The following is a 22395-nucleotide window of genomic DNA, read 5'->3' as shown; positions in this document are numbered from 1 at the left end:
TTTTTATGAATTCCCAAAATCTGGCAGATTTTGGGCATTTAAAACTGGTTTGGGCAACTTCCTGGCAAATATCCATTTATAAATTTCCTGCCCACTGGGCATTTGGCCTGCTCACATCACTACTCTCACCCTCAGGTATAATTGGAAATTTTAGTGAAAAGTTCAGCACATTGACGCATCTGTGCTCCAGTTATACTGTTATCATTGGAGAATACTTCAATTATCCCACAATCGACTGGGGTAATTACTGCTTTAAGTGGCGGGCGTGATGAAGCATCATGTAAAATGATTGTCAATGCTTTCTCTGAAAACTACAGTGGGTAGGTGTAGGATTTTGGTTATCACCTCAAAAAAGTAAAGATATGTGATTGATTTTTTTATATGTCTATATGGATAAATCTCTGCAGTTCTGGGTGTGAGTTGATGTCTCTGAGCCACAGTTCCAGGACATACTGCTGGATCGTCTAAAGAAGAATGACACATCCCGTCTCTGCTTTATTAATGGGCTGTGACATTTTGTTTTGGCTGTGGTTTTGTGCAGTGGTTTGAAGATTTCAATGTGTATCAGGACTGGGGACGTGTGCCCATGGGCAAACAAAATGTTAATTGAATCTCTTTCTCGTCTGAGTTGATAATTGGAACTATGTGACTGTCCCTTGTACTTAGGACAGATAGCCCACTTTACAACAGAAATACATTGATAAGCCAAAATATTAAGATCATTGCACACTGTCAGTTTCAGTGCCCCATGGTGGTGTTACGGTCATATGATGCTGTATGGAAAGTATGTAAGTAGAACAGAGACAAATGGGGGAATCTTTCTAGCAGTGATACAGGCCACAAATCAACATCTACGTATATACTGTGCAAACCACTGTGAAGTGCATGGCAGAGAGTATGTCCTACTATGCCAATTATTAGGGCTTTTTCTGTTCTATTCGTCTAAGGAGCCTGGGAAGAATGACTGTTTAAATGTCTCCTTGCATGATGTAATTAATCTGGCCTTGTCCTCACAATCCCTATGGGAGCAACACATAGGGGATTGTAGTACACTTCTAGAGTCATCATTTGAAGCTGATTTATTGACCTTTGTAAGCAAACTTTTACAGGATAGTGTATGTCTATTTTCAAGAGTCTGCCAATTCAGTTTCTTCACTCTCCTATGCATCAAAGAAACCTGTGACTATTTGTACAGCCCTATCTGTATATGTCCAACATGGGAAATCCACTAACGTGGTGCTTGGTAATGAACATCTCCTCAGAAATAACAAAGCTGTTTGCACGCCACTGCCTTAAGAATCGTGGCAAGCAGTTGAAGGACAGCGAAACCTACAAGGTGTTGGACATCCACTTATCACACAACATGGAGGTTTGAGGCTGAGCTCCACAGCCGATGACCTCTACATTTCCAGTGTTGACCCAGCAATGGTATCAGTTGTGATGGACACAGGATCATTGAGCTTGGACTGTGACTCAATGAAAATGAGTTGTGTGCTTAGGTAAATCACATTTCTTGTTACACTAGGTTGATGGTTAGTTCTGGACACATCATCATCATCATCATCATCATCATCATCATCATCATCCACATGAACATTTGCTAAAAGGATGTACCTTACCATGATTGCATACCAGTGGGTGGAGTATCATGTTATGTGGTACATTCATCTATGCTTCCATGCAATTGTGTGACATTATTGCAGACCAGCTGCATCCTTCCATGCTGGAAATCATCCTCGAAGGCAACAGCATTCTCCAGTAGGATAACTGTCCATGTCATAAGGTCAGAATTACGCTAGAGTGGTTTGGGAACTGTGATAGTGAACTCATGTTGATGTCTGGCCATGAAATGCACCTGATCTGGAACTGATGGAACTCATTAGGGATGATATCCAGTGCCAGCTCTGTGCCCAAAAGCCACTGGCCTGTAGCATATAGGAATTGCATAACATATGCAAAACCAACTCAAGCCACCTATGTCAGGTACTTTTCAAATGCATGCCACATCATTGCTGTATTGTGTTCAAAACGTAGAGGAACATGGTGTTGAGCAAGTGGTGATAATGCTTTGGCTGATCAGTGTATATTCATTCCAACGGCAACAAATTGACATACACTCTTTGATGATGTCTGTGATGATGATGTTTGGTTTGTGGGGCGCTCAACTGCGTGGTTATCAGTGCCCGATGATGATGTCCGTGTTGAAACTGGTATCAGCAATTACGAAGCAGTCATAACAATAATCTGCACATATTATAAATTAAAGTTTGGTGCTGCATTTTTCTGTCTGTATGTGAAGGTTTGTCTCAGAAACTATTTTAGGGATATTTCTATGGTTTTCACTAATATGTAGATTGATTCATGAGGAATGTTTGTGTGTTGTGAGAGCGTGGAAGGAGAGCATACGAAAATTCACCCTCCAGCTCTGTACACACATTCTTGTGTCTGCTGAATCCACATGCCTGGGTTGTCAACCACGAATAGTGCTAGCCATGCACAATAAAAGGGGGACCCTTCTACCAGCTGAATGTTATGTCATCACCAGTCACAGCTCGTTCATGTCATGTGGACAGTGGGACATTGACTACTAGAGTGTATGTATGCCATGTTATGAATTAAGTTAAGTAAAAGTAACTGGACTGTTGCTATGAGAAGAAAACCTACAATTTTCCATGGGCTGTAGCAGTGATCAATATTATTGGGGAATTCACGTGTAGTATCTGTACATGGGACTAGTGCAAGAATGTTAAAGGCACCATTCTTCCTTATAGAACTTCTCTCCAGTGATGCAGCAGAGTGAGGTCCAGCACTAAAGGTACTAGCTTTGCTTGGCATTCATGCAAATGACATTGATTACAAATTTTTAATGACTGGAGTAACTGGGTAATCAGTCATGGTGGGCACACAGTAAGGTGTGGATTTGCAGACTGTTATAGTGCAGTTATGCTCAGCAATTCATCAGTTAAAAGCAGATGCAGAAACTGGGAGGAACTGGGTCAAGTAAATAGTAGCCAATCCAAGATGATGCACTCGATTTTGTCACATGTGATACCGTGTGCAGTTGTGCAGCTACTTAACGACAAATTTAAACAGACACTTGTGTGATGGTAAAAAGAGGATAAACATTGCAAAGCCATACAGGGAGCAACTCCACAGCATGCCTGTTTTGGATGGGGAATGAATCTAGCATTTTTAGAATTGAATGAGGAAAGTTAATGCTTATATGTATGAGCTCAGTGAAAATGATTTGCACAGTGGGGCAAAATTGTTCGGACAGTGAGCATTAGATGTGTTTCTGAATGAGCTATAGGGTGAAGTTGGTCAAGCGGTAAGATTGGCACTTCTATTCTACTTATTATTCATGTCAACCAAGTCCTTGTTAGGTAAGGTTCCAAATACCTCTAAGTAAGTTACCACCAAAGTCAAACATGCCCACTTATGTCTAACGAGATTTTTGTGGGATCACAGATCTAAAAAGCAATCAGTTTCCCTTTCATGGGCCATAAATGCTACTGGTTCAGTAGCTGACCTGCTCGAGTATGGCTTTATGTGGTTCACATGCGCTATGACAGAGTAAAACGACTATTGAACTTTCCATATAACTGGGGAAATAGATTTTAAGAAGTTTATACAGTCCTTTCTAGCAAAATCTTAAATTCCAGATGTCACCCTTCTTCAATACTGGACTGCTCAAATAAACTAAATCTCCAATGCAATATTTAGGTATAACAGCTACGCGGTCACGTTGAACAGCCATCTGCAGAAATGACTGACGATTTCGACCCTTTACACACTTTCATACTTCATTTATTTAGCTGGCCAAGTCCATGACATGTTCATTGCACATGCCTCTTGCTGATGTTGTTAAGTCAAATAGCAAGGTCATTCACCTGCCAGAGACAATTTCCTAAGAGCTGAATTGCATGCTCACATGGCCCTTCATGTTGTACACACTGAGTGCATATCGTATGTAGGTGTCCCACGAAACCTGCTTACTAGCAACATAGTGACTTATCATTTTCATGAGGGCTTGATGAACTCTTTCCACTTGGCCATTCCTCTCTGGATGAGCTGGCATTATCCTCCACTTACCAACCTTCAGTAACCTGCATATTTGCTGTAGTAAGTCGGAAGTAGAACTGGAACATTACTTGCTAATTATAGAAGAAAGTGAGTCATATTTCAAAATCCAGTCTTTGACAAACACACATCCAGCACAGTATCAGCACTTAGGTCTGGGATTAGTGTCATTAACAGGTCTTGAGAAATGAGCCAGAATAGCTAAGGTGTAATGCTTTCAGTCTTTTGTTTTTGGTAAGGGACCTACAATATCAGTACCTACCATTCTAAAGGCGTGTTTTGGTTTTGCCCACATCTTTCCGCTTATTGCATGAGTCATAATGCGAAATGTAACTGTAGACATTGGAATTCCCATTCGGCCACCAGTAGATTTGCACTATTTATAGGTTAGTTGCTCACCTTTGTCCTACCAATCTTGACATTCTTTTAACACTTGTTCTTGTAAGACTTGAGGTGTGACAATATGGTTACCTTCAGCAGTTCTCTTGTACAGTATCCCATCACCAACTTCGAATTTAGGATTTTGTTTCCAGGACTGACACTGCACGTCACCCTCATCCATGTTTATTAATTCCTCTTCCCTGCTGATTATGAAACATATTCTGACTTTTCTACTCAATCCATCCACATGGCTTTGCAGTTTTTAGGGTCAGTGAACTACCTCAAAATGGCACTCACTTCAATGTAAGACCCATCTGGTTAATGTACTGCTGGGGTCCTTGATGTTCAGCAGTCAGCCAACTAAGATACATCGGTTGTAGTTTATGCCATGCATAAGTGCACATAATTCCTTTTCAGTTTCTGAGTAATTGCATTCCGATCTGTTCAGAGGACAGAAAGCAAATGAAGCTGAATGCTCATCTCCATCTACTTCCTTTCATAAAACTGCCCAATGGCAAAACTGCTAGTGTCAGTTGCTAGGATGAAGGGTTTTGAGAAGTTTGGGTAAGCCAACATGGGAGCCATTGTCAAAGCTGTTTTCAATGTTTCCATCACTTGCGAACATTTGGAATGCCAAGTAAAAACTCTTCCTTTTTTCAGTAAATGAGTCTTTGGTCATGCTGTGTCAGCACACCCCTGAATGTCACGCCAGTAGAAATTCACAGTGCTTAGGAATGTCTGCAGTTCTTTTGCATTCATCACTTCTGGATAGTTCTTCAAGGCTCCAACCAGTTTTAAGTTAGACTGGACTCTATCTGTGTTCTAGGAGAATATCAGAGTAGTTAAATAGCACTGGTGAAATTATTTCCTTGTTTTAATTTAGTAAGCAGCTCTTGTTCAATTGCTTCAAGTGCTTTGTCAGTTAATTTCTTCATTCTGTCATTAGGTGGACAATAATTTACTATTTGAACATCATGCTCCTTGGTAAGTACTTCTATCACATCTTGTGGGTCTATGTTTGGCACTGATGCTACAGTAGTTCCTTGCAGTGGCTCCACTTCCGCATTACTCACTTTAGCAATGCTTACTGCAAAGTGCAATTTTCCCACTTGGTGCTTCTTTAATGACGCTGACTGTTCTTGCTACATAGCAATGCCTCCAGTCTATCAAGTCATCGTTTACTGAAGGCTGTCAACAACAAACTACTTCCCTTGCACTTTGGCATCTTCATGTTGATATACAGAGTTTTTCCTGTTCCTGGGGGTATGCACTCACATTTAATCAAATGTACGTTGTCTATAGCACATTACCTCAGCAGCACTAACATTCCTCCAAATCTGACCATTAGGGTTCCCACTGCAGCTATAATCGTTATGACCAAATCAGATTGTGTTTCTGTTACACTGTTCTGAGCATGGTTAGCTCCCAGGAAATCTAACCCCAACATACCTTCATAGTGTTTCTCTCCACTCCTTAGCACTAGCATTTCGGTCACATATTCATTTTGGCCTATCATGAAGTTAATCACAGCTTCTCCATAACTGTGCACTCTGTTGTCATACACTGGACTCGCATTCGGGAGGACGATGGTTCAATCCCGCATCCGGCCATCCTGATTTAGGTTTTCCGTGATTTCCCTAAATCGCTCCAGGCAAATGCCGGGATGGTTCCTTTCAAAGGGCACGGCTGACTTCCTTCCTTGTCCTTCCCTAATCCGATGAGACCGATGACCTCGCTGGCTGGTCTCCTTCCCCAAAAACAACCAACCAACCTGTTATCATTTAACACTTTAATTATATGGTAGATGTACACTTTGAAACAGACTGCTTTAGTTTGGTTATTGCTTTGTTTTTATTCCAGACAAAAGTATATAATATGGTTTCAGTAGTATTATTATTATTTCAGTTCTTACATCCCTTGAACCTAGGTCACACAGATATTAAAGTGGTGCAATTTTTTGTGCATTTTATTTCAGAAGATGTTAGTATCATATGAAAGAACCTCCAGTAGAGGTTTTATAGAATTAATCACAGGGTTTATGCTAATTTTAGTGTGAAATCTGTTGCAATGAAGACATGTCTTTCAGGTCCCTGTTACAGCACTGACAGTGTCCTGCATGTTAGTGTTATTAATGTCACCTGTTATAGTGATTTTATTAAGTATAGCAGTGTAGCCACACATCATAATTATCAGTAATGTGTTCAGTGCAGTTTCATTTGTAATTATGTGGAATAAAATAGGCTATATATTCTGATGATCAGCTCTATTTGGATGTGTGAACAAACATGAGACTTTATTACTGCAACATATTATTCATTTGGTCTAATAAACTTCTGCATGGCCACATTACAAATATTCTTAGATGTATATGATCCAAAAGTTGAATATTTCTTACATTGTTTTATGTTATGGGAACATAAGACTTTGCATTCAGCTGCTGAAATGGAACAGAAAAACGTTTGGTGATATATCATTGTAACTATTTGGCAGTTACACTTGTCATCACTAGGGGATTGGAAAGGCTGCACACACACACACACACACACACACACACACACACACTGTTTTTGTCGCTGCAGATGATTATGTCTAGTGCTGTTGTTTCATAATTATGTATGTATTTTGTTTTACAATTAATAACAGTATTTTACTTTTTTTCAGAATTATCCTAAACATAGACATCCAGGCTGGAACAAAGGCTCCATTGGCTATCACGCAGATGATGGAAAAATCTTTGTTGGTAGTGGACTAGGTGACCCATTTGGTCCTAGATGCTACAAAGGTGATCATATGGGCTGTGGAATAATATTTCCTCGTGATTACGTCTGTGATTATGACAGGTTTGATCTCTTACTGTCACTTATCCATGTTGTAACTTTAGTGGAAAAAAAGTTTTCTGCCTACATTTACCAAAGTGTTGTAGGAGGAATGGTTAATACTCAGGAATGGACAGGAATGATAATTCAAAGCAAAAAAGTGTAGTACAGATGGGCCTTAAAATGAATACATTAAGAGCTAACAGCACTTCTTCAGTAGAAGAGATGTGTTTCATAGCAGCAAATATGAACATGTGCACATAGTTCTTGGTATGCATTTTAGAGTCTGTATTTACTGTACATTTTTTCATGTTTTGGTCCATACTATCACCTTTTGAAATATGGAAAGCAAAGAGCTTGCAGTAGAAGACATTTGTTACACTGTATCAAAGATGAAGTGATCATAGTTCTTAAGGTGTTTGTTTTAGAGCCCATGTTTACTAGACTTTTTTGCTTTGAATGAACGTTCCTGTCATATCCATAAATATTGACCAGTCGTAGGACACCTTGTATAAAATGCTTATTGTTACTGCAGAAAAGCATTAGGTGACCAAGTTTCGAGAGAGAGAGAGAGAGAGAGAGAATTAACATTTGCATACAGTAACCTACAAGAAGTAGTCATAATGTTTTAATTATCTTCTCTGTGATATAAAGTTACACAATTAATTTTTTATTTGTTTGCAGATGCACATCTAAAGTCCTCATAATACTGAAATCCTCATGCCACAATACTGTAGCACATTGCTAGAAGAACCCAAAGTAAATGGCACAGCTCATTGATAAAGTGGAGATGGGCTGCACCATTTTGTTTTGGCTTCTCTTGTGGTGTTCTGTGGTACTGTAATGTGAGGATTTAAATGTGTATCAGGACTGTAGATATGCACCTCCAAACAAATGAAATATAAATTATTTAACTTAATTTTTTTTTCGATCGGGCAGTTAAAACTTTATACCACTCCTTGTACTTATGTTCAATTTCCCTCTTGTGGTGCATTATATAAGTCTAAACATTATCTGTATTTGTGTTGTCTTGAATGAGTAGCAGTTGACTGTTCAACAATATTATTTGGCATTAATTTATGTCACATTTTCAATACTTGCAAACTCACTCTTCAAAATCTGCACGGTACTTGCCAGTGACCTACAATCGTTAAATTTGACAAGAAGCAAGGTTTCACAGTTAAAGTAAAGAGAAAAAGTCTGAAAATGTTAATTTGTAATTATATCGTATTAAAAACATTTTTTTACCATATGTTGTCTGTCTGTCTGTCTGTCCACCTGTTAAAGACTTCTTTTTCCCAGGAAAGGATAGAGGTATCAAGTTGAAATTTACATCAAATACTGAGGTCTACTGTCCCTTGGGGGTGTAAAAAATATAAGCATCGTAGACAATGCAGTCAAAAGATATGGAAATACATGTCTCATATTTTGATATTTTCAAACTCACTCAAAACTTAGAGGTGAGCAGATGAACTGTCTATATACAGATTTATGTAGTTCTAGCATTTTCTTGGAAAAGGACAAGCAATTTAGATTTGATAATTCTTTATTCAAAATATCTGTTACAGTTTTGTTTATATTATGCTAGCGACTAGTTTCAAACTCAGTCATGCATTTTCAAACAAGAGTTACAGTACATTGCAGTATCAGGAAAATGTTTAAAGAAATAACATTAACATGACACAACTGAACTGTTCTTAATGGCACAATTAACACTTTTAGATTTTAACTTACCTGCACTTGAAGTGCTTATTGAAACAAACTCACCGACATATTTGGGTCACATAACACAGTCTTATAACAAATATAGTGATAATCGTATTACAGTGTGATATTTTCAACAGGTGAAACAGTATTGACTGCATGTACTACAAACAGGTTCACATCTGACTTCCTGGCAGATTAAAACTGTGTGCCCGATCGAGACTCGAACTCGGGACCTTTGCCTTTCGCGGGCAAGTGCTCTACCATCTGAGCTACCGAAGCACGACTCACGCCCGGTCCTCACAGCTTAACTTTTTCCAGTATCTTGTCTCCTACCTTCCGAACTTTACAGAAGCTCTCCTGCGAACCTTGCAGAACTAGCACTCCTGAAAGAAAGGATACTGCGGAGACATGGCTTAGCCACAGCATGGGGGATGTTTCCAGAATGAGATTTTCACTCTGCAGCGGAGTGTGCGCTGCTATGAAACTTCCTGGCAGATTAAAACTTTATCTGCCAGGAAGTTTCATATCAGCGTACACTCCGCTGCAGAGTGAAAATCTCATTCAGGTTCACATCAAGTCAACAGGTGTCTCTAGTTTCCTGCCGTGTATCCATGCGTGTGGTCCATGGCCAGTAGAATGTCACAGTCACTTTGTAATGTATTTGTATCAACTACCACTAGACAGTACATCATAGTTCTTTAATTGCTAAGTAAAAGCAGAAAACTTTTGCTCTTACATATTCCATCACAGTGCTTTGACGTACATCATTTGCATTCATAATGTGATCATGTGATATGTGTTAAGAAAAGTATGGGAAACAGTATCAAAATTACCCCTTATTTTAAGTCCCCTGCTATGGGTACTGTTTATTTTAACATTAACCAAATTAATGTAATCCCGTTTCAATATTGTCTGTGAGAAGATGGCGGTGTAAGTAAATATTGTCTTTAGAATTGTGAGATGAGCAGTTACATTAACATAATGGAATCATTATTTTATTTGAACTATATTGGGGTGTGTATAGCATTATAATTTAATGTTTTGAATGTAGAATTATAATGTCACTTGATGTGTAGTACTTTTGATGCTTTGTGTTGCAGTGTGACAGCCTTTAATGGATGTGTATTCTGCTGTTGCATGTGCCAGTGTCACAGGTTTCTGTATTAATGAAACAGATTTAAGTACACAGTTAATTTCAATAATGATTCAAAAAGACAGATGTAGCAGAAATAAGCTAAAAATTGTAGGATGACAGTACGTATAGCAGGAGCTACCATGATGAGATGACTTTGGTACAGTATCCCATGTTTTTCTTAACCATATCACATGGCTTCATGCAAATTTTGTAGGTCAAAGTGTTGTAATGGAATATATAAGAACAAAAGTTTGTTGCTTTTACTTAGCAGTTAAAGAATGGATACATGGCAGGAAACTAGTGACAGCTGTTGACTTGTGAACTTGTTTGTAGTATGTGCAGTCAATATTGTTTCACCTGTCAAAAGTATCACACTGTTATATGATTACCACCATATCTGTTGTAAGACTGTGTTATGTTACCACATAATGTTGGTGAGGTTTTGCTTTGATAAACACTTCAGTGCAACTTTGTTAAAAACAAAAAAATGTTAATTGCACTATTAAGAACAGTTCGAAATACATCACATTAATGTTATTTCATTACATGTTTTCCTAATGCTGAAATGTTCTGTAGTTTTGGTCTGAAAATGAACAGCTGTGTTGGAAACTAGAACAGTATAAAATACATGCAACTGTGACAGGAATCTTGAATAAAGAATTATCTATATACGTGGTGGTCCTGGTGGTTTGGTGGTAAAGCGTGTGCATGGAAATTTTGAGGTCACGGGAGTGAAGCTTGGTCAGGCGTCAGATTTTTCAGTTTTTGTTTTAATCTAACCTTCACCTCTCAGTGAGGTGTGGGGTTGCCAGAGGCAACAAGTGGTTTGGATTCCCATCTAAACAGTAGGACCCCTTCCCCAGTCACATAACTGCGGTATGTTAGGGAGATACAAGTCGTCAAAACGGTATCCAATAGAAAGACTTGCACCAGGCCGATGAGCCACATTAAATTATTATTATTATTGTTGTTGTTGTTGTTGTTGTTGTTGTTGTTGTGCAATAAATCGTTCACACAGGAGAATCATGCAAATATACCGTCATTTGACGATCGGACAGACTCTCTTATGGTCGGCATAGTAATAAACATCCCTGGCATAGAGAAACAACCGAAGAATGTGAAAGTAAATAAATCACCAGGTCCAGGTGGAATCCCAATTCAGTTTTACACAGTGTACTCTAAGGTATTGGCCCCTTACTTAGCTTGCATTTATCATAAATCTCCCACCCAGCACGAAGTCCCAAGTGACTGGAAAAAAAGCATAGATGACTCCAGTGTATAAGAAGGTTAAAAGAATGGACCCGGAAAATTACAGACCAACGTCCCTAACTTTGGTTCACTGCAGAATGCTTGAACATATTTTCAGTTTGAATATAATAAACTTTCTTGGGACTGAGAAGCTTGTGTCCACAAATTGGCATGGTTTCAGAAAGCAATGCTCATGTGAAACTTGACTTGCCCTTTTCTCACATGATATACTGTGAACTATGGGTGAAGGCCAACAGGCAGATTCCGTATTTCTAGATTTCTGGAAAGCGTTTGACACGGTACACCATTACAGGCTGTTAACAAAAGTATGAGCAAATGGTTCACAGATAATGTGTGTGGCTCAAAGACTTCTTAAGTAATAGAACCCAGTATGTTGTCCTCGATGGCAAATGTTGATCAGAGATGAGGATATCTTTATGAGTGCCCCAGGGAAGTATGATGGGACCGCTGTTGTTGTCAGTACACATAAATGATGTGGTGGGCAGAAATCTGCGGTTGTTTGCTGATGATGCTGTGGTGTACGGTAAGGTGTCAAAGTTGAGTGACTGTAGGAAGATAAAAGACAGTTGGTGTGATGAATGGCAGCTGGGTTTAAATGTTGAAAAATGTAAGTTAATGTGGATGAGTAGGAAGAAAAAATCTGTAAGGTTCGGTCACAGTATTACTAGCATCCTGCTTGACACAGTCAAGTCATTTAAATATCTGGGCCTAACATTGCAAAGCAATATTAAATGGAATTAGCATGTGAGAACTGTGGTAGGGAAGGCAAATAGTTGACTTCAGTTGGAGATCACATATTGGAGACTGGTGCCACCTATTCTTGAGTGCTGCTTACATTTTTTGGGTGTGTACCAGCTCAAATGGAAGGAAGACATCAAAACAATTCAGAGTCAGGCTGCTACATTTGTCACTGGTAAGTTCGAACAACACGAAGATGCTTCGGGAACTCAAATGGGAATCCCTGGAGGGAAGGTGACATTCTCTTTGAGAAACACTTGTGAAAATTTAGAGAACTGGCATCTGAACCTGACTGCAGAAAGATCCTACACTCGCCAACATACATTGTGCGTAAGGACCATGACAGCCGTTCTTCTCTCATTCTGTCTATGAATGGAAATGGCTAGTAGTGGTGCAGGGTATCCTCCACCACACACCGTACAGTGGCTTGCAGAGTATCTGTAGATTATTATTATCACCACCACCACCACCACCACCATCATCGTCTATAGACTTTAAAAAGTTTGTACAAAACCCCCAGAGCACGAGTGCTACTTACACTTCACCAGTTATTTTTACATTCACATTTGATGTGACTGACATAGTGAAAACCAGACTCTAGTAAACTTTAAAGTACTATTGTTAGTGAATTGAGAAACTTAACTGCAAGAATATGTTGCTTGTTTTCATGTGGAGGGAATGTGTGAGTTAAGAGAGCTAGGTAGTAGGAGCTACAGGTGATGGACATTTACATGGGGAAGATGGATGACTGTGTGTCACCAATGGGTTGTACAATCAAGATTAGTTGCTGTTCAGTGTTGTTGTAATTGGTTTATTGATGTAGATGTGTTGTTTAAAGCCATCTGACTCTTCCCAATGTTGGTTGGTGTTCAGGTCACTATGTTTACTTCATCTGCACTTATGCTATGCCTGTCCCTGTAGTTAATAACACATTTGCTACACATCAAAATGATGAACAACACACATTTGCCACACATCAATATGGTGAACGTAGCTCCCTAAACAAAAATCAGCTACTAGGTGGTAATAAGTAAAATATTAATAACCGGTCCATACAGTGAAAAACATTCATATCAATCACTGTGACAGCTTTGAAGAGTTGTCATAGGTCAGTTGGATGTCATCTTCAAAAACAAAACTGGCATTCTATTGATCAGAGCATGGAGTAGTAGTAGTAGTAGTAGTAGTAGTAGTAGTAGTAGAAGTTTATATACCTAATAGCTCTGCAGATGATGATCTACATCTACATCTACATGATTACTCTGCAATTCACATTTAAGTGCTTGGCAGAGGGTTCATCGAACCACAATCATACTATCTCTCTACCATTCCACTCCCGAACAGTGCACAGGAAAAACAAACACCTAAACCTTTCTGTTCGAGCTCTGATTTCTCTTATTTTATTTTGATGATCATTCCTACCTATGTAGGTTGGGCTCAACAAAATATTTTCGCATTCGGAAGAGAAAGTTGGTGACTGAAATTTCGTAAATAGATCTTGCCGCGACGAAAAACGTCTTTGCTTTAATGACTTCCATCCCAACTCGCGTATCATATGTGCTGCACTTTCTCCCCTATTAAATGATAATACAAAACGAGCTGCCCTTTTTTGCACCCTTTAGATGTCCTCCGTCAATCCCACCTGGTAAGGATCCCACACCGCGCAGCAATATTCTAACAGAGGACAAACGAGTGTAGTGTAAGCTGTCTCTTTAGTGGACTTGTTGCCTCTTCTAAGTGTCCTGCCAATGAAACGCAACCTTTGGCTCGCCTTCCCCACAATATTATCTATGTGGTCTTTCCAACTGAAGTTGTTCGTAGTTTTTGCACCCAGGTACTTAGTTGAATTGACAGCCTTGAGAATTGTACTATTTATCGAGTAATCGATTTCCATCGGATTTCTTTTGGAACTCATGTGGATCACCTCAAACTTTTCATTATTTAGCGTCAACTGCCACCTGCCACACCATACAGCAATCTTTTCTAAATCGCTTTGCAACTGATACTGGTCTTCGGGTGACCTTACTAGACGGTAAATTACAGCATCATCTGCGAACAACCTAAGAGAACTGCTCAGATTGTCACCCAGGTCATTTATATAGATCAGGAACAGCAGAGGTCCCAGGATGCTTCCCTGGGGAACACCTGATATCACTTCAGTTTTACTCGATGATTTGCCATCTATTACTACGAACTGCGACCTTCCTGACAGGAAATCACGAATCCAGTCACCCAACTGAGACGATACCCCATAGGCCCGCAGCTTGATTAGAAGTTGCTTGTGAGGAACGGTGTCAAAAGCTTTCCGGAAATCTAGAAATACGGAATCAACTTGAGATCACCTGTCGATAGCGGCCATTACTTCATGCGAATAAAGAGCTAGCTGCGTTGCACAAGAACGATGTTTTCTGAAACCATGCTGATTATGTATCAATAGATTGTTCCCTTCGAGGTGATTCATAATGTTTGAATACAGTATATGCTCCAAAACCCTACTGCAAACTGACGTCAATAATATAGGTCTGTAGTTCGATGGATTACTCCTACTACCCTTCTTAAACACTGGTGTGATCTGCGCAATTTTCCAATCTGCAGGTACAGATCTATCAGTGAGCAAGCAGTTGTATATGATTGCTAGGGAGCTATTGTATCAGCGTAATCTGAAAGGAACCTAATCGGTATACATTCTGGACCTGAAGACTTGCCCATATCAAGCGATTTGAGTTGCTTCGCAACCCTTAAGGTATCTACTTCTAAGAAATTCATGCTAGCAGCTGTTCGTGTTTCAAACTCTGGAATATTCCATTCGTCTTCCCTGGTGAAGGAATTTTGGAAAACTACATTCAATAACTCCACTGTAGCGGCACAGTCATTGGTAACAGTACCATCGGCACTGCGCAGCGAAGGTATTGACTGCGTCTTGCCACTTATTTACTTTACATACGACCAGAATTTCTTCGGATTTTCCACCAAATTTTGAGACAATGTTTCGTTGTGGAACCTATTAAAGGCATCTCGCATTGAAGTCTGTGCCAAATTTCGTGCATCTGTAAATTTTAGCCAATCTTCGGGATTTCGCGTTCTTCTGAACTTTGCATGCTTTTTCTGTTGCCTCTGCAACAGCGTTCAGACCTGTTTTGTGTACCATGGGGGATCAGTTCCATCTCTTACCAATTTATGAATCTCTCAATTGCTGTTGCTACTATATCTTTGAATTTGAGCCACATCTCGTCTACATTTGCATAGTCAGTTCGGAAGGAATGGAGATTGTCTCTTAGGAAGGCTTGTAGTGACACTTTATCTGCTTTTTTAAATAAAATTATTTTGCGTTTGTTTCTGGTGGATTTGGAAGGAACGGTATTGAGCCTATCTATAACGACGTTGTGATCACTAATCCCTGTATCAGTCATGATGCTCTCTATTAGCTCTGGATTGTTTGTGCCTAAGAGGTCAAGTGTGTTTTCGCAACCATTTACAATTCGCGTGGGTTCGTGGACTAACTGCTCGAAAAAATTTTTAGAGAAAGCATTTAGGACAATCTCGGAAGATGTTTTCTGCCTACCACCGGTTTTGAACAAATATTTTTGCCAACATATCGAGGGAAGGTTGAAGTCCCCACCAACTATAACCGTATGAGTGTATTTATTTGTTATGAGACTCAAATTTTCTCTGAACTGTTCAGCAACTATATCATCGGAGTCTGGGGGTCGGTAGAAGGAGCCAATTATTAACTTAGTTCGGCTGTTAAGTATAACCTCCACCCATACCATTTCGCACGGAGTATCTATTTTGACTTCACTACAAGATAAACCACTACTGACAGACACAAACACTCCACCACCAATTCTGCCTAATCTATCTTTTCTGAACACCATCTGAGACTTTGTAAAAATTTCCGCAGAACTTATTTCAGGCTTTAGCCAGCTTTCTGTACCTATAACGATTTTAGCGTCTGTGCTTTCTGTTAGCGCTGGAAGCTCAGGGACTTTCCCAGCACAACTACAACAATTTACAACTACAATTCCGACTGTTCGTTGATCCAAGCACGTCCTGTATTTGCCATGCACCCTTTGAGGTTGCAGCCCACCCCGTACTTTCCCGAGGCCTTCTAACCTAAAAAACTGCCCAGTCCACGCCACACAGTCTCCGCTACCCGTGTAGCCGCCAGCTGAGTGTAGTGAACTCCTGAACTATTCAGCGGAACCCGAAACCCCACCACCCTATGGAGCAAGTCAAGGAATCTGCAGCCAAAACGGTCGCAAAACCGTCTGAGCCTCTGATTCAGACCCTCCACCCGGCTCTGCACCAAAGGTCCGCAGTTGGTTCTGTCAACGATGCTGCAGATGGTGAGCTCTGCTTTCATTTCGTAAGCAAGTCCGGCAGCCTTCACCAAATCAGATAGCGTCTGGAATCCAGAGAGAATTTCCTCAGATCCAAAGCAACACACGTCATTAGAGCCGACATGTGCCGCCACCTGCAGCTGGCTACACCCTGTGCTCTTCATGGCATCCGGAAGGACCCTTTCCACATCAGGAATGACTCCACTCGGAATGCACACGGAGTGCACACTGGATTTATTCCCTTCCTTAGCCGCCATATCCCTAAGGGGCCCCATTACGCACCTGACATTGGAGCTCCCTACTACCAATAAGCCCACCCTCTGCGATTGCCTGGACCTTGAAGGCTGAGAATCATCCTCTGAAACAGGGCAGGTTGCTGCATCTGGCTCAGCCAGAGACAGCACCTGAAACCTGTTTGTCAGATGCACCGGGGTGGCTTTCTGATCAGCCTCCGGGGACGTCTTTCGCTGCCTGCCACGACTTGGAACGACGTCCCAATCAACCATAGGCGAGGGCTCAGCCCCATTGCGGGCAGCAACCGGGGCAGCCACAGCGGCAGAACCGATCTGGGGACAGACGGGATGAGGTTGACATCCCCGTGATACCCAAGTCCGGCTTCCCACAGTGGTGCCCATTGGCAACAGCCTCAAGCTGCGCGACCGAAGTCAGCGCCGCCTGCAGCTGTGAGCGAAGGGATGCCAACTCAGCCCTCATCTGAACACAGCAATCGCAGTCCCTGTCCATTCTGATTGCTGTTGAACAACAGTTACTGAAACATGAGTCCATGCCCAGATAACACAAGGGAAACACACAAACAATGTATGAACTAACGTGTACAAATGCCTACCAACTGCGCTACAGTCTGCCTGAATTTACGATTACAGTAACTAAAACTCGAAATTGCAGCTCCTATACAAAACTATGTAACAAATAAGTGAACTAGGAGTATACGACTTGCTGCTGGCAGCTGCTTCTCCAGCAGCGGCAGGAAGCACACTGGCTGTGACCAACCGACACTGGCCATTCAAAACGAAAATAGAAGACAAACGACTGTGCGAATTTACACTATTCAGGTACTAAAGCATGATGCTACAACTCTCAGATACTATAATATGCCCGAAATTTATGAATTAAACAATGCAAGTATCCAAAAACATGCAAAGAAATTAAGAATTAAACTATGTAACAAATAAGTGAGCTAGAAGTATACGACTTGCTGCTGTCAGCTGCTTATCCAATGGCGGCAGGAAGCATAAGGATGATAAGTGAAAAAATTCATTATAAGATAAAAGAAATTATTCATATAGTTAAGGGGGGTGAAATTTTAAGTGTGATGATGGACTGGAATTTGATAGAGAAAAAGGAAGAGAAGATAGAATTGTAGGAAAACATGGACTGAGTGAAAGGGATAGCCACTTGGTAGAATTTAGTAAAGAGCACAGTTTAATCATTGCTATGATTGGGCTTAAGAATCATGAAAGGAGGATTACATAATGGTAGGATGGAGATTTCAAGACCAGAATTTCCACTGTAAGATGTTTCCAGGGGTACATGTAGAATATGACTGTAATTTCTTGGTTATGAACTGCAGATTGAAACTGAAGAAAGTGCAGAAAGGTAGGACATTGAGAGGGTGGGACCTGGATGCGTTTAAAGAACCAGATATTGCTAACAGTTTCAGAGGGAACATTAGGGAATGATTGACATCAGAAGGACGGAAAAAAAATAGAAGATGAATGTGTAGCTTTGAGATATTAAATGATGTAAGCAGCAGAGCATGATTCAGGCAAGAAGACAATGCCCAATAAAAATCCTTGGTTAATTTAATTGACGAAAAGAGAAAATATAAAAATGCAGTGAATGTAGCAGACAGAAGAGATGTCCAAATATGAGATAGACAAAGTGAAAATGGCAAACCAAATATGGCTAGAGGAGAAATGCAAAGCTGTAGAAGAATGCATGACTATGGGAAAGATAGGTGCCACCTGTAAGAAAATTGGAGACGCCCACAGAGAAAAGAAAAGCAACTGTATAAATATCAACAGCTGAGATGACAAGCCAGTACTAATCAAAGAAGGGAAGGATCAAAGGTGGAAGTCATTTATAAAAAAGGGCTGTCTAAAGGAAAGAAACTTGAGAGCAGTATCTTAGGAAGTAGAAGAAGATGAGAAGGGAGATGTGATACTGCAAGAATAATTTGACAGTGCACTGGAAGACCTGAGTGAAAATCAGGCACCTGAAGTAGATGACATCCTTCAGACCTATTAAAATATTTGGGAGCACCAACTTCGTTGTTGTTGTTGTTGTTCTCTGGTCATCATTTTCATTAGGTTTTATTTATAAATTGTCTGTATCTTTTCATTCATTCTGATGTTTTTTGCCACTCCTCATCTGTAAAGAACCTTTTTATTGTTTGTTATTTGCCTGTTTTTGATTTAAATCTAGTTTTTATGGTTTCAGTTTGTTTAAATTTTCTTTTTTGTTTTGCAAATCGCTCGGGGTTAATTCTAGCTCTTTCAAATCTTCCCTGATTTCCTTTATCCATCGTAATTGTTGCTTCATGTTCCAAAGTTTCTTTACAATTTTTATTGATAATCTGGTTTGTGGTGTACTCATATTATGAGTAAAAAAGATAGATCCTTATTTCCATATAGTATTTGTAATGGGCTCCAGTTCTCTGAACACCACTTCATTTGGCACTATCCACCATTGCCCATGTTTGTGATATTTCTTGTTTGTGCATCTTCTAGCTATTCTTCTCTCTACCTTTACGATTTTGTCAGTTCCATTTTTCTGGGTGACTTTGAAAAGAATTTCACTTCTGTGTGTCACTCTGGTTGAATCACTGCCTTGTAATGTTTTACTTTAGTTTTGATCGACATACTTTTTCTTTGTATGTAGACCATGTTGCTTTTTGAACTCTTACCATTTTGTTAGTTCTTACTTGCACATGCAGGTTTCTTGTCCAAGTTGTATGCTAAAATTTCTCCTATGCATTTAAATTATTTCAATATTTTTACTGTTGTGTGGTTTTACTAGTGGATCTGCCATCAGTATCTGTCTTTTCAATTGATATCTGGAGTCCTATTTTTGGGCTATATTTTGTAGACTTATTTGATTTTTGGCTTCTTGAATGTTATTAGTTAGTAATGCTTAGTCATTTGTGAATCCCAAGCAGTTTAGGTTCATTTGATCTTTTTTAATTCCAATTATTATGTTTCTAGAATTTTCTTTGTGCCATTCCCTCATCATGTACTGAAGTTCACAGTTGAAAAGTAACAATGATAAATCATCTACCTGTCTTAAACCCATTTTAATAATAAATGGTTCAGATATTTCCCCTCTGAACTTTACTTTAGATCTGGTGTTTGTTAAAGTTTATTATTTTTATAAATTTGCGATGGAAACTGAAATTCCTAAGTGATTATATTTTCTGGGCAGCTTCTCCAGTGTCTGAATCCTTCTTGGCATTCTGCTAATGCCTCTTCAAGTTGTTCTTTACATTGATTACACAGAATTCTTGACATGACTTTGTATGTGATATCCAAAAGGAAAATTCCTCTATACTTTTCAAGATTTGATTTGTCTCTTTTCATGTGTAATTGGTGGATTATAGCTGTAGTCCAGTGTTCTGGTAGTTCTTCTTTGTTCCAGATTTTCACCATGCATTGGTGTAATGATATCTTCACTGGTTCCACAAATGTTTCATCTTCTCCACTTGTTTTGTAGTTTTTGAGCTGTTTCAAAGCTTTATAGACTTCATTGACTGTGGGTGGGTTTATATTTTCTGCTGGTATTTTAATAGGGATATCTGTTTTTGTTTGTAGTAGTTTGATGGATTCACAGTTTAGTATTTTGATAAATGTTTCTGCTAAAATTTCTGTAATTTTTTTACTGCTACGAGGCATCTTATTATTTTTATCCTTTAACATTAAAGTTTGAGTGTCACATCTTGGTAGGTGTCTGTTAAATATTTTGTCATAATCTCTTGAGTTTATTTTATTGCTGTTTGCTTCTGTCTTCAGAAGTATATCTTTTTGATATTGGCGTTTAACCCTTATTATTTGAGTTCCAAATGTGATTCATCTATTTTATGGCTTTGATATCTTATCCAGGCTTTGTGTCTATCTGCCACTGTTTTTATCACAGTCATTGTTCCATAATTGGTGTTTTCTCCATGGATTTACTGGGGCTACCTGCTCAGCTATATGTTTCAACTGGGGAGCTATTTCCTCTAGCTCATACAATATTTTTAGATCCCTTGCTTGATCTTCGAATTACTAGTTACTTATCACTTTATGAGGGTCTTAGGTTCTCTTCTTTTTTGGATGGGATCGTTTTCTTTGTCAGTGGGGTGTATTTAATTTTTATTTTCATTATGTAATGACCTGATACAATATCTGTTTCTCTCAAAAATTTCACATTGTAGATTTCCCTGCGGCAATTTTTATGCATACAGACATGATCCAATTGCCATTCTCCTTTTTTCCAGTCTGTGCGGTCATTTCTCTATTATGTCTCTATATCTCTTCTTCTTTTGCATTAAAATCTCCATGTTTGGTGTGGTTTTTATTTATGTTTGTTGTTGTCTGATTTAAAATCTTCCAAAATTCATCCACGTATTTTCTGTGTTCTTTCTTGTTATATTATTTTTATCATTAGTTGGAGCATGGGCATTTATTATTGTGTATATTTTATTTGCAGCTTGTATAGTTAGTGTTGATAGCCTGGGAGATTATGATTTAAATTCTATTACAGATTCAGTTATGTTGATACTGACCACAAATCCTGTTCTGAATTGTGGACATTGCTTCATTACTCTTTTTCCTAGTATCTACATCTACATCTACATTTATACTCCGCAAGCCACCCAACGGTGTGTGGCGGAGGGCACTTTACGTGCCACTGTCATTATCTCCCTTTCCTGTTCCAGTCGCGTATGGTTCGCGGGAAGAACGACTGTCTGAAAGCCTCTGTGCGCGCTCGAATCGATCTAATTTTACATTCGTGATCTCCTCGGGAGGTATAAGTAGGGGGAAGCAATATATTCGATACCTCATCCAGAAACGCACCCTCTCGAAACCTAGCGAGCAAGCTACACCGCGATGCAGAGCGCCTCTCTTGCAGAGTCTGCCACTTGAGTTTGTTAAACATCTCCGTAACGCTATCACGGTTACCAAATAACCCTGTGACGAAACGCGCCGCTCTTCTTTGGATCTTCTCTATCTCCTCCGTCAACCCGATCTGGTACGGATCCCACACTGATGAGCAACACTCAAGTATAGGTCGAACGAGTGTTTTGTAAGCCACCTCCTTTGTTGATGGACTACATTTTCTAAGGACTCTCCCAATGAATCTCAACCTGGTACCCGCCTTACCAACAATTAATTTTATATGATCATTCCACTTCAAATCGTTCCGCACGCATACTCCCAGATATTTTACAGAAGTAACTGCTACCAGTGTTTGTTCCGCTATCATATAATCATACAATAAAGGATCCTTCTTTCTATGTATTCGCAATACATTACATTTGTCTATGTTAAGGGTCAGTTGCCACTCCCTGCACCAAGTGCCTATCCGCTGCAGATCTTCCTGCATTTCGCTACAATTTTCTAATGCTGCAACTTCTCTGTATACTACAGCATCATCCGCGAAAAGCCGCATGGAACTTCCGACACTATCTACTAGGTCATTTATATATATTGTGAAAAGCAATGGTCCCATAACACTCCCCTGTGGCACGCCAGAGGTTACTTTAACGTCTGTAGATGTCTCTCCATTGAGAACAACATGCTGTGTTCTGTTTGCTAAAAACTCTTCAATCCAGCCACACAGCTGGTCTGATATTCCGTAGGCTCTTACTTTGTTTATCAGGCGACAGTGCGGAACTGTATCGAACGCCTTCCGGAAGTCAAGGAAAATGGCA

General features: G+C 39.7%; 1 protein-coding gene across 4 annotated transcripts in view; it reads left to right on the top strand.

The window, feature by feature from the left end:
* LOC126184617 (SPRY domain-containing protein 3-like) overlaps nucleotides 1-22395 on the top strand; it is a 164961-nt gene that overhangs the window by 109693 nt on the left and 32873 nt on the right. For all 4 annotated transcript variants that reach the window (XM_049927075.1, XM_049927074.1, XM_049927073.1 and 1 more), the window contains exon 5: nucleotides 7123-7301. In XM_049927075.1, coding sequence (XP_049783032.1) covers nucleotides 7123-7301 — 179 coding nt within the window. The remainder of the gene's footprint in view (nucleotides 1-7122; nucleotides 7302-22395) is intronic.

Source organism: Schistocerca cancellata, chromosome 4 (genome assembly GCF_023864275.1).
Source record: "Schistocerca cancellata isolate TAMUIC-IGC-003103 chromosome 4, iqSchCanc2.1, whole genome shotgun sequence".
Classification (NCBI taxonomy): Eukaryota; Metazoa; Arthropoda; class Insecta; order Orthoptera; family Acrididae; genus Schistocerca; species Schistocerca cancellata.
This window is presented reverse-complemented; position numbering and strand designations above follow the sequence as displayed.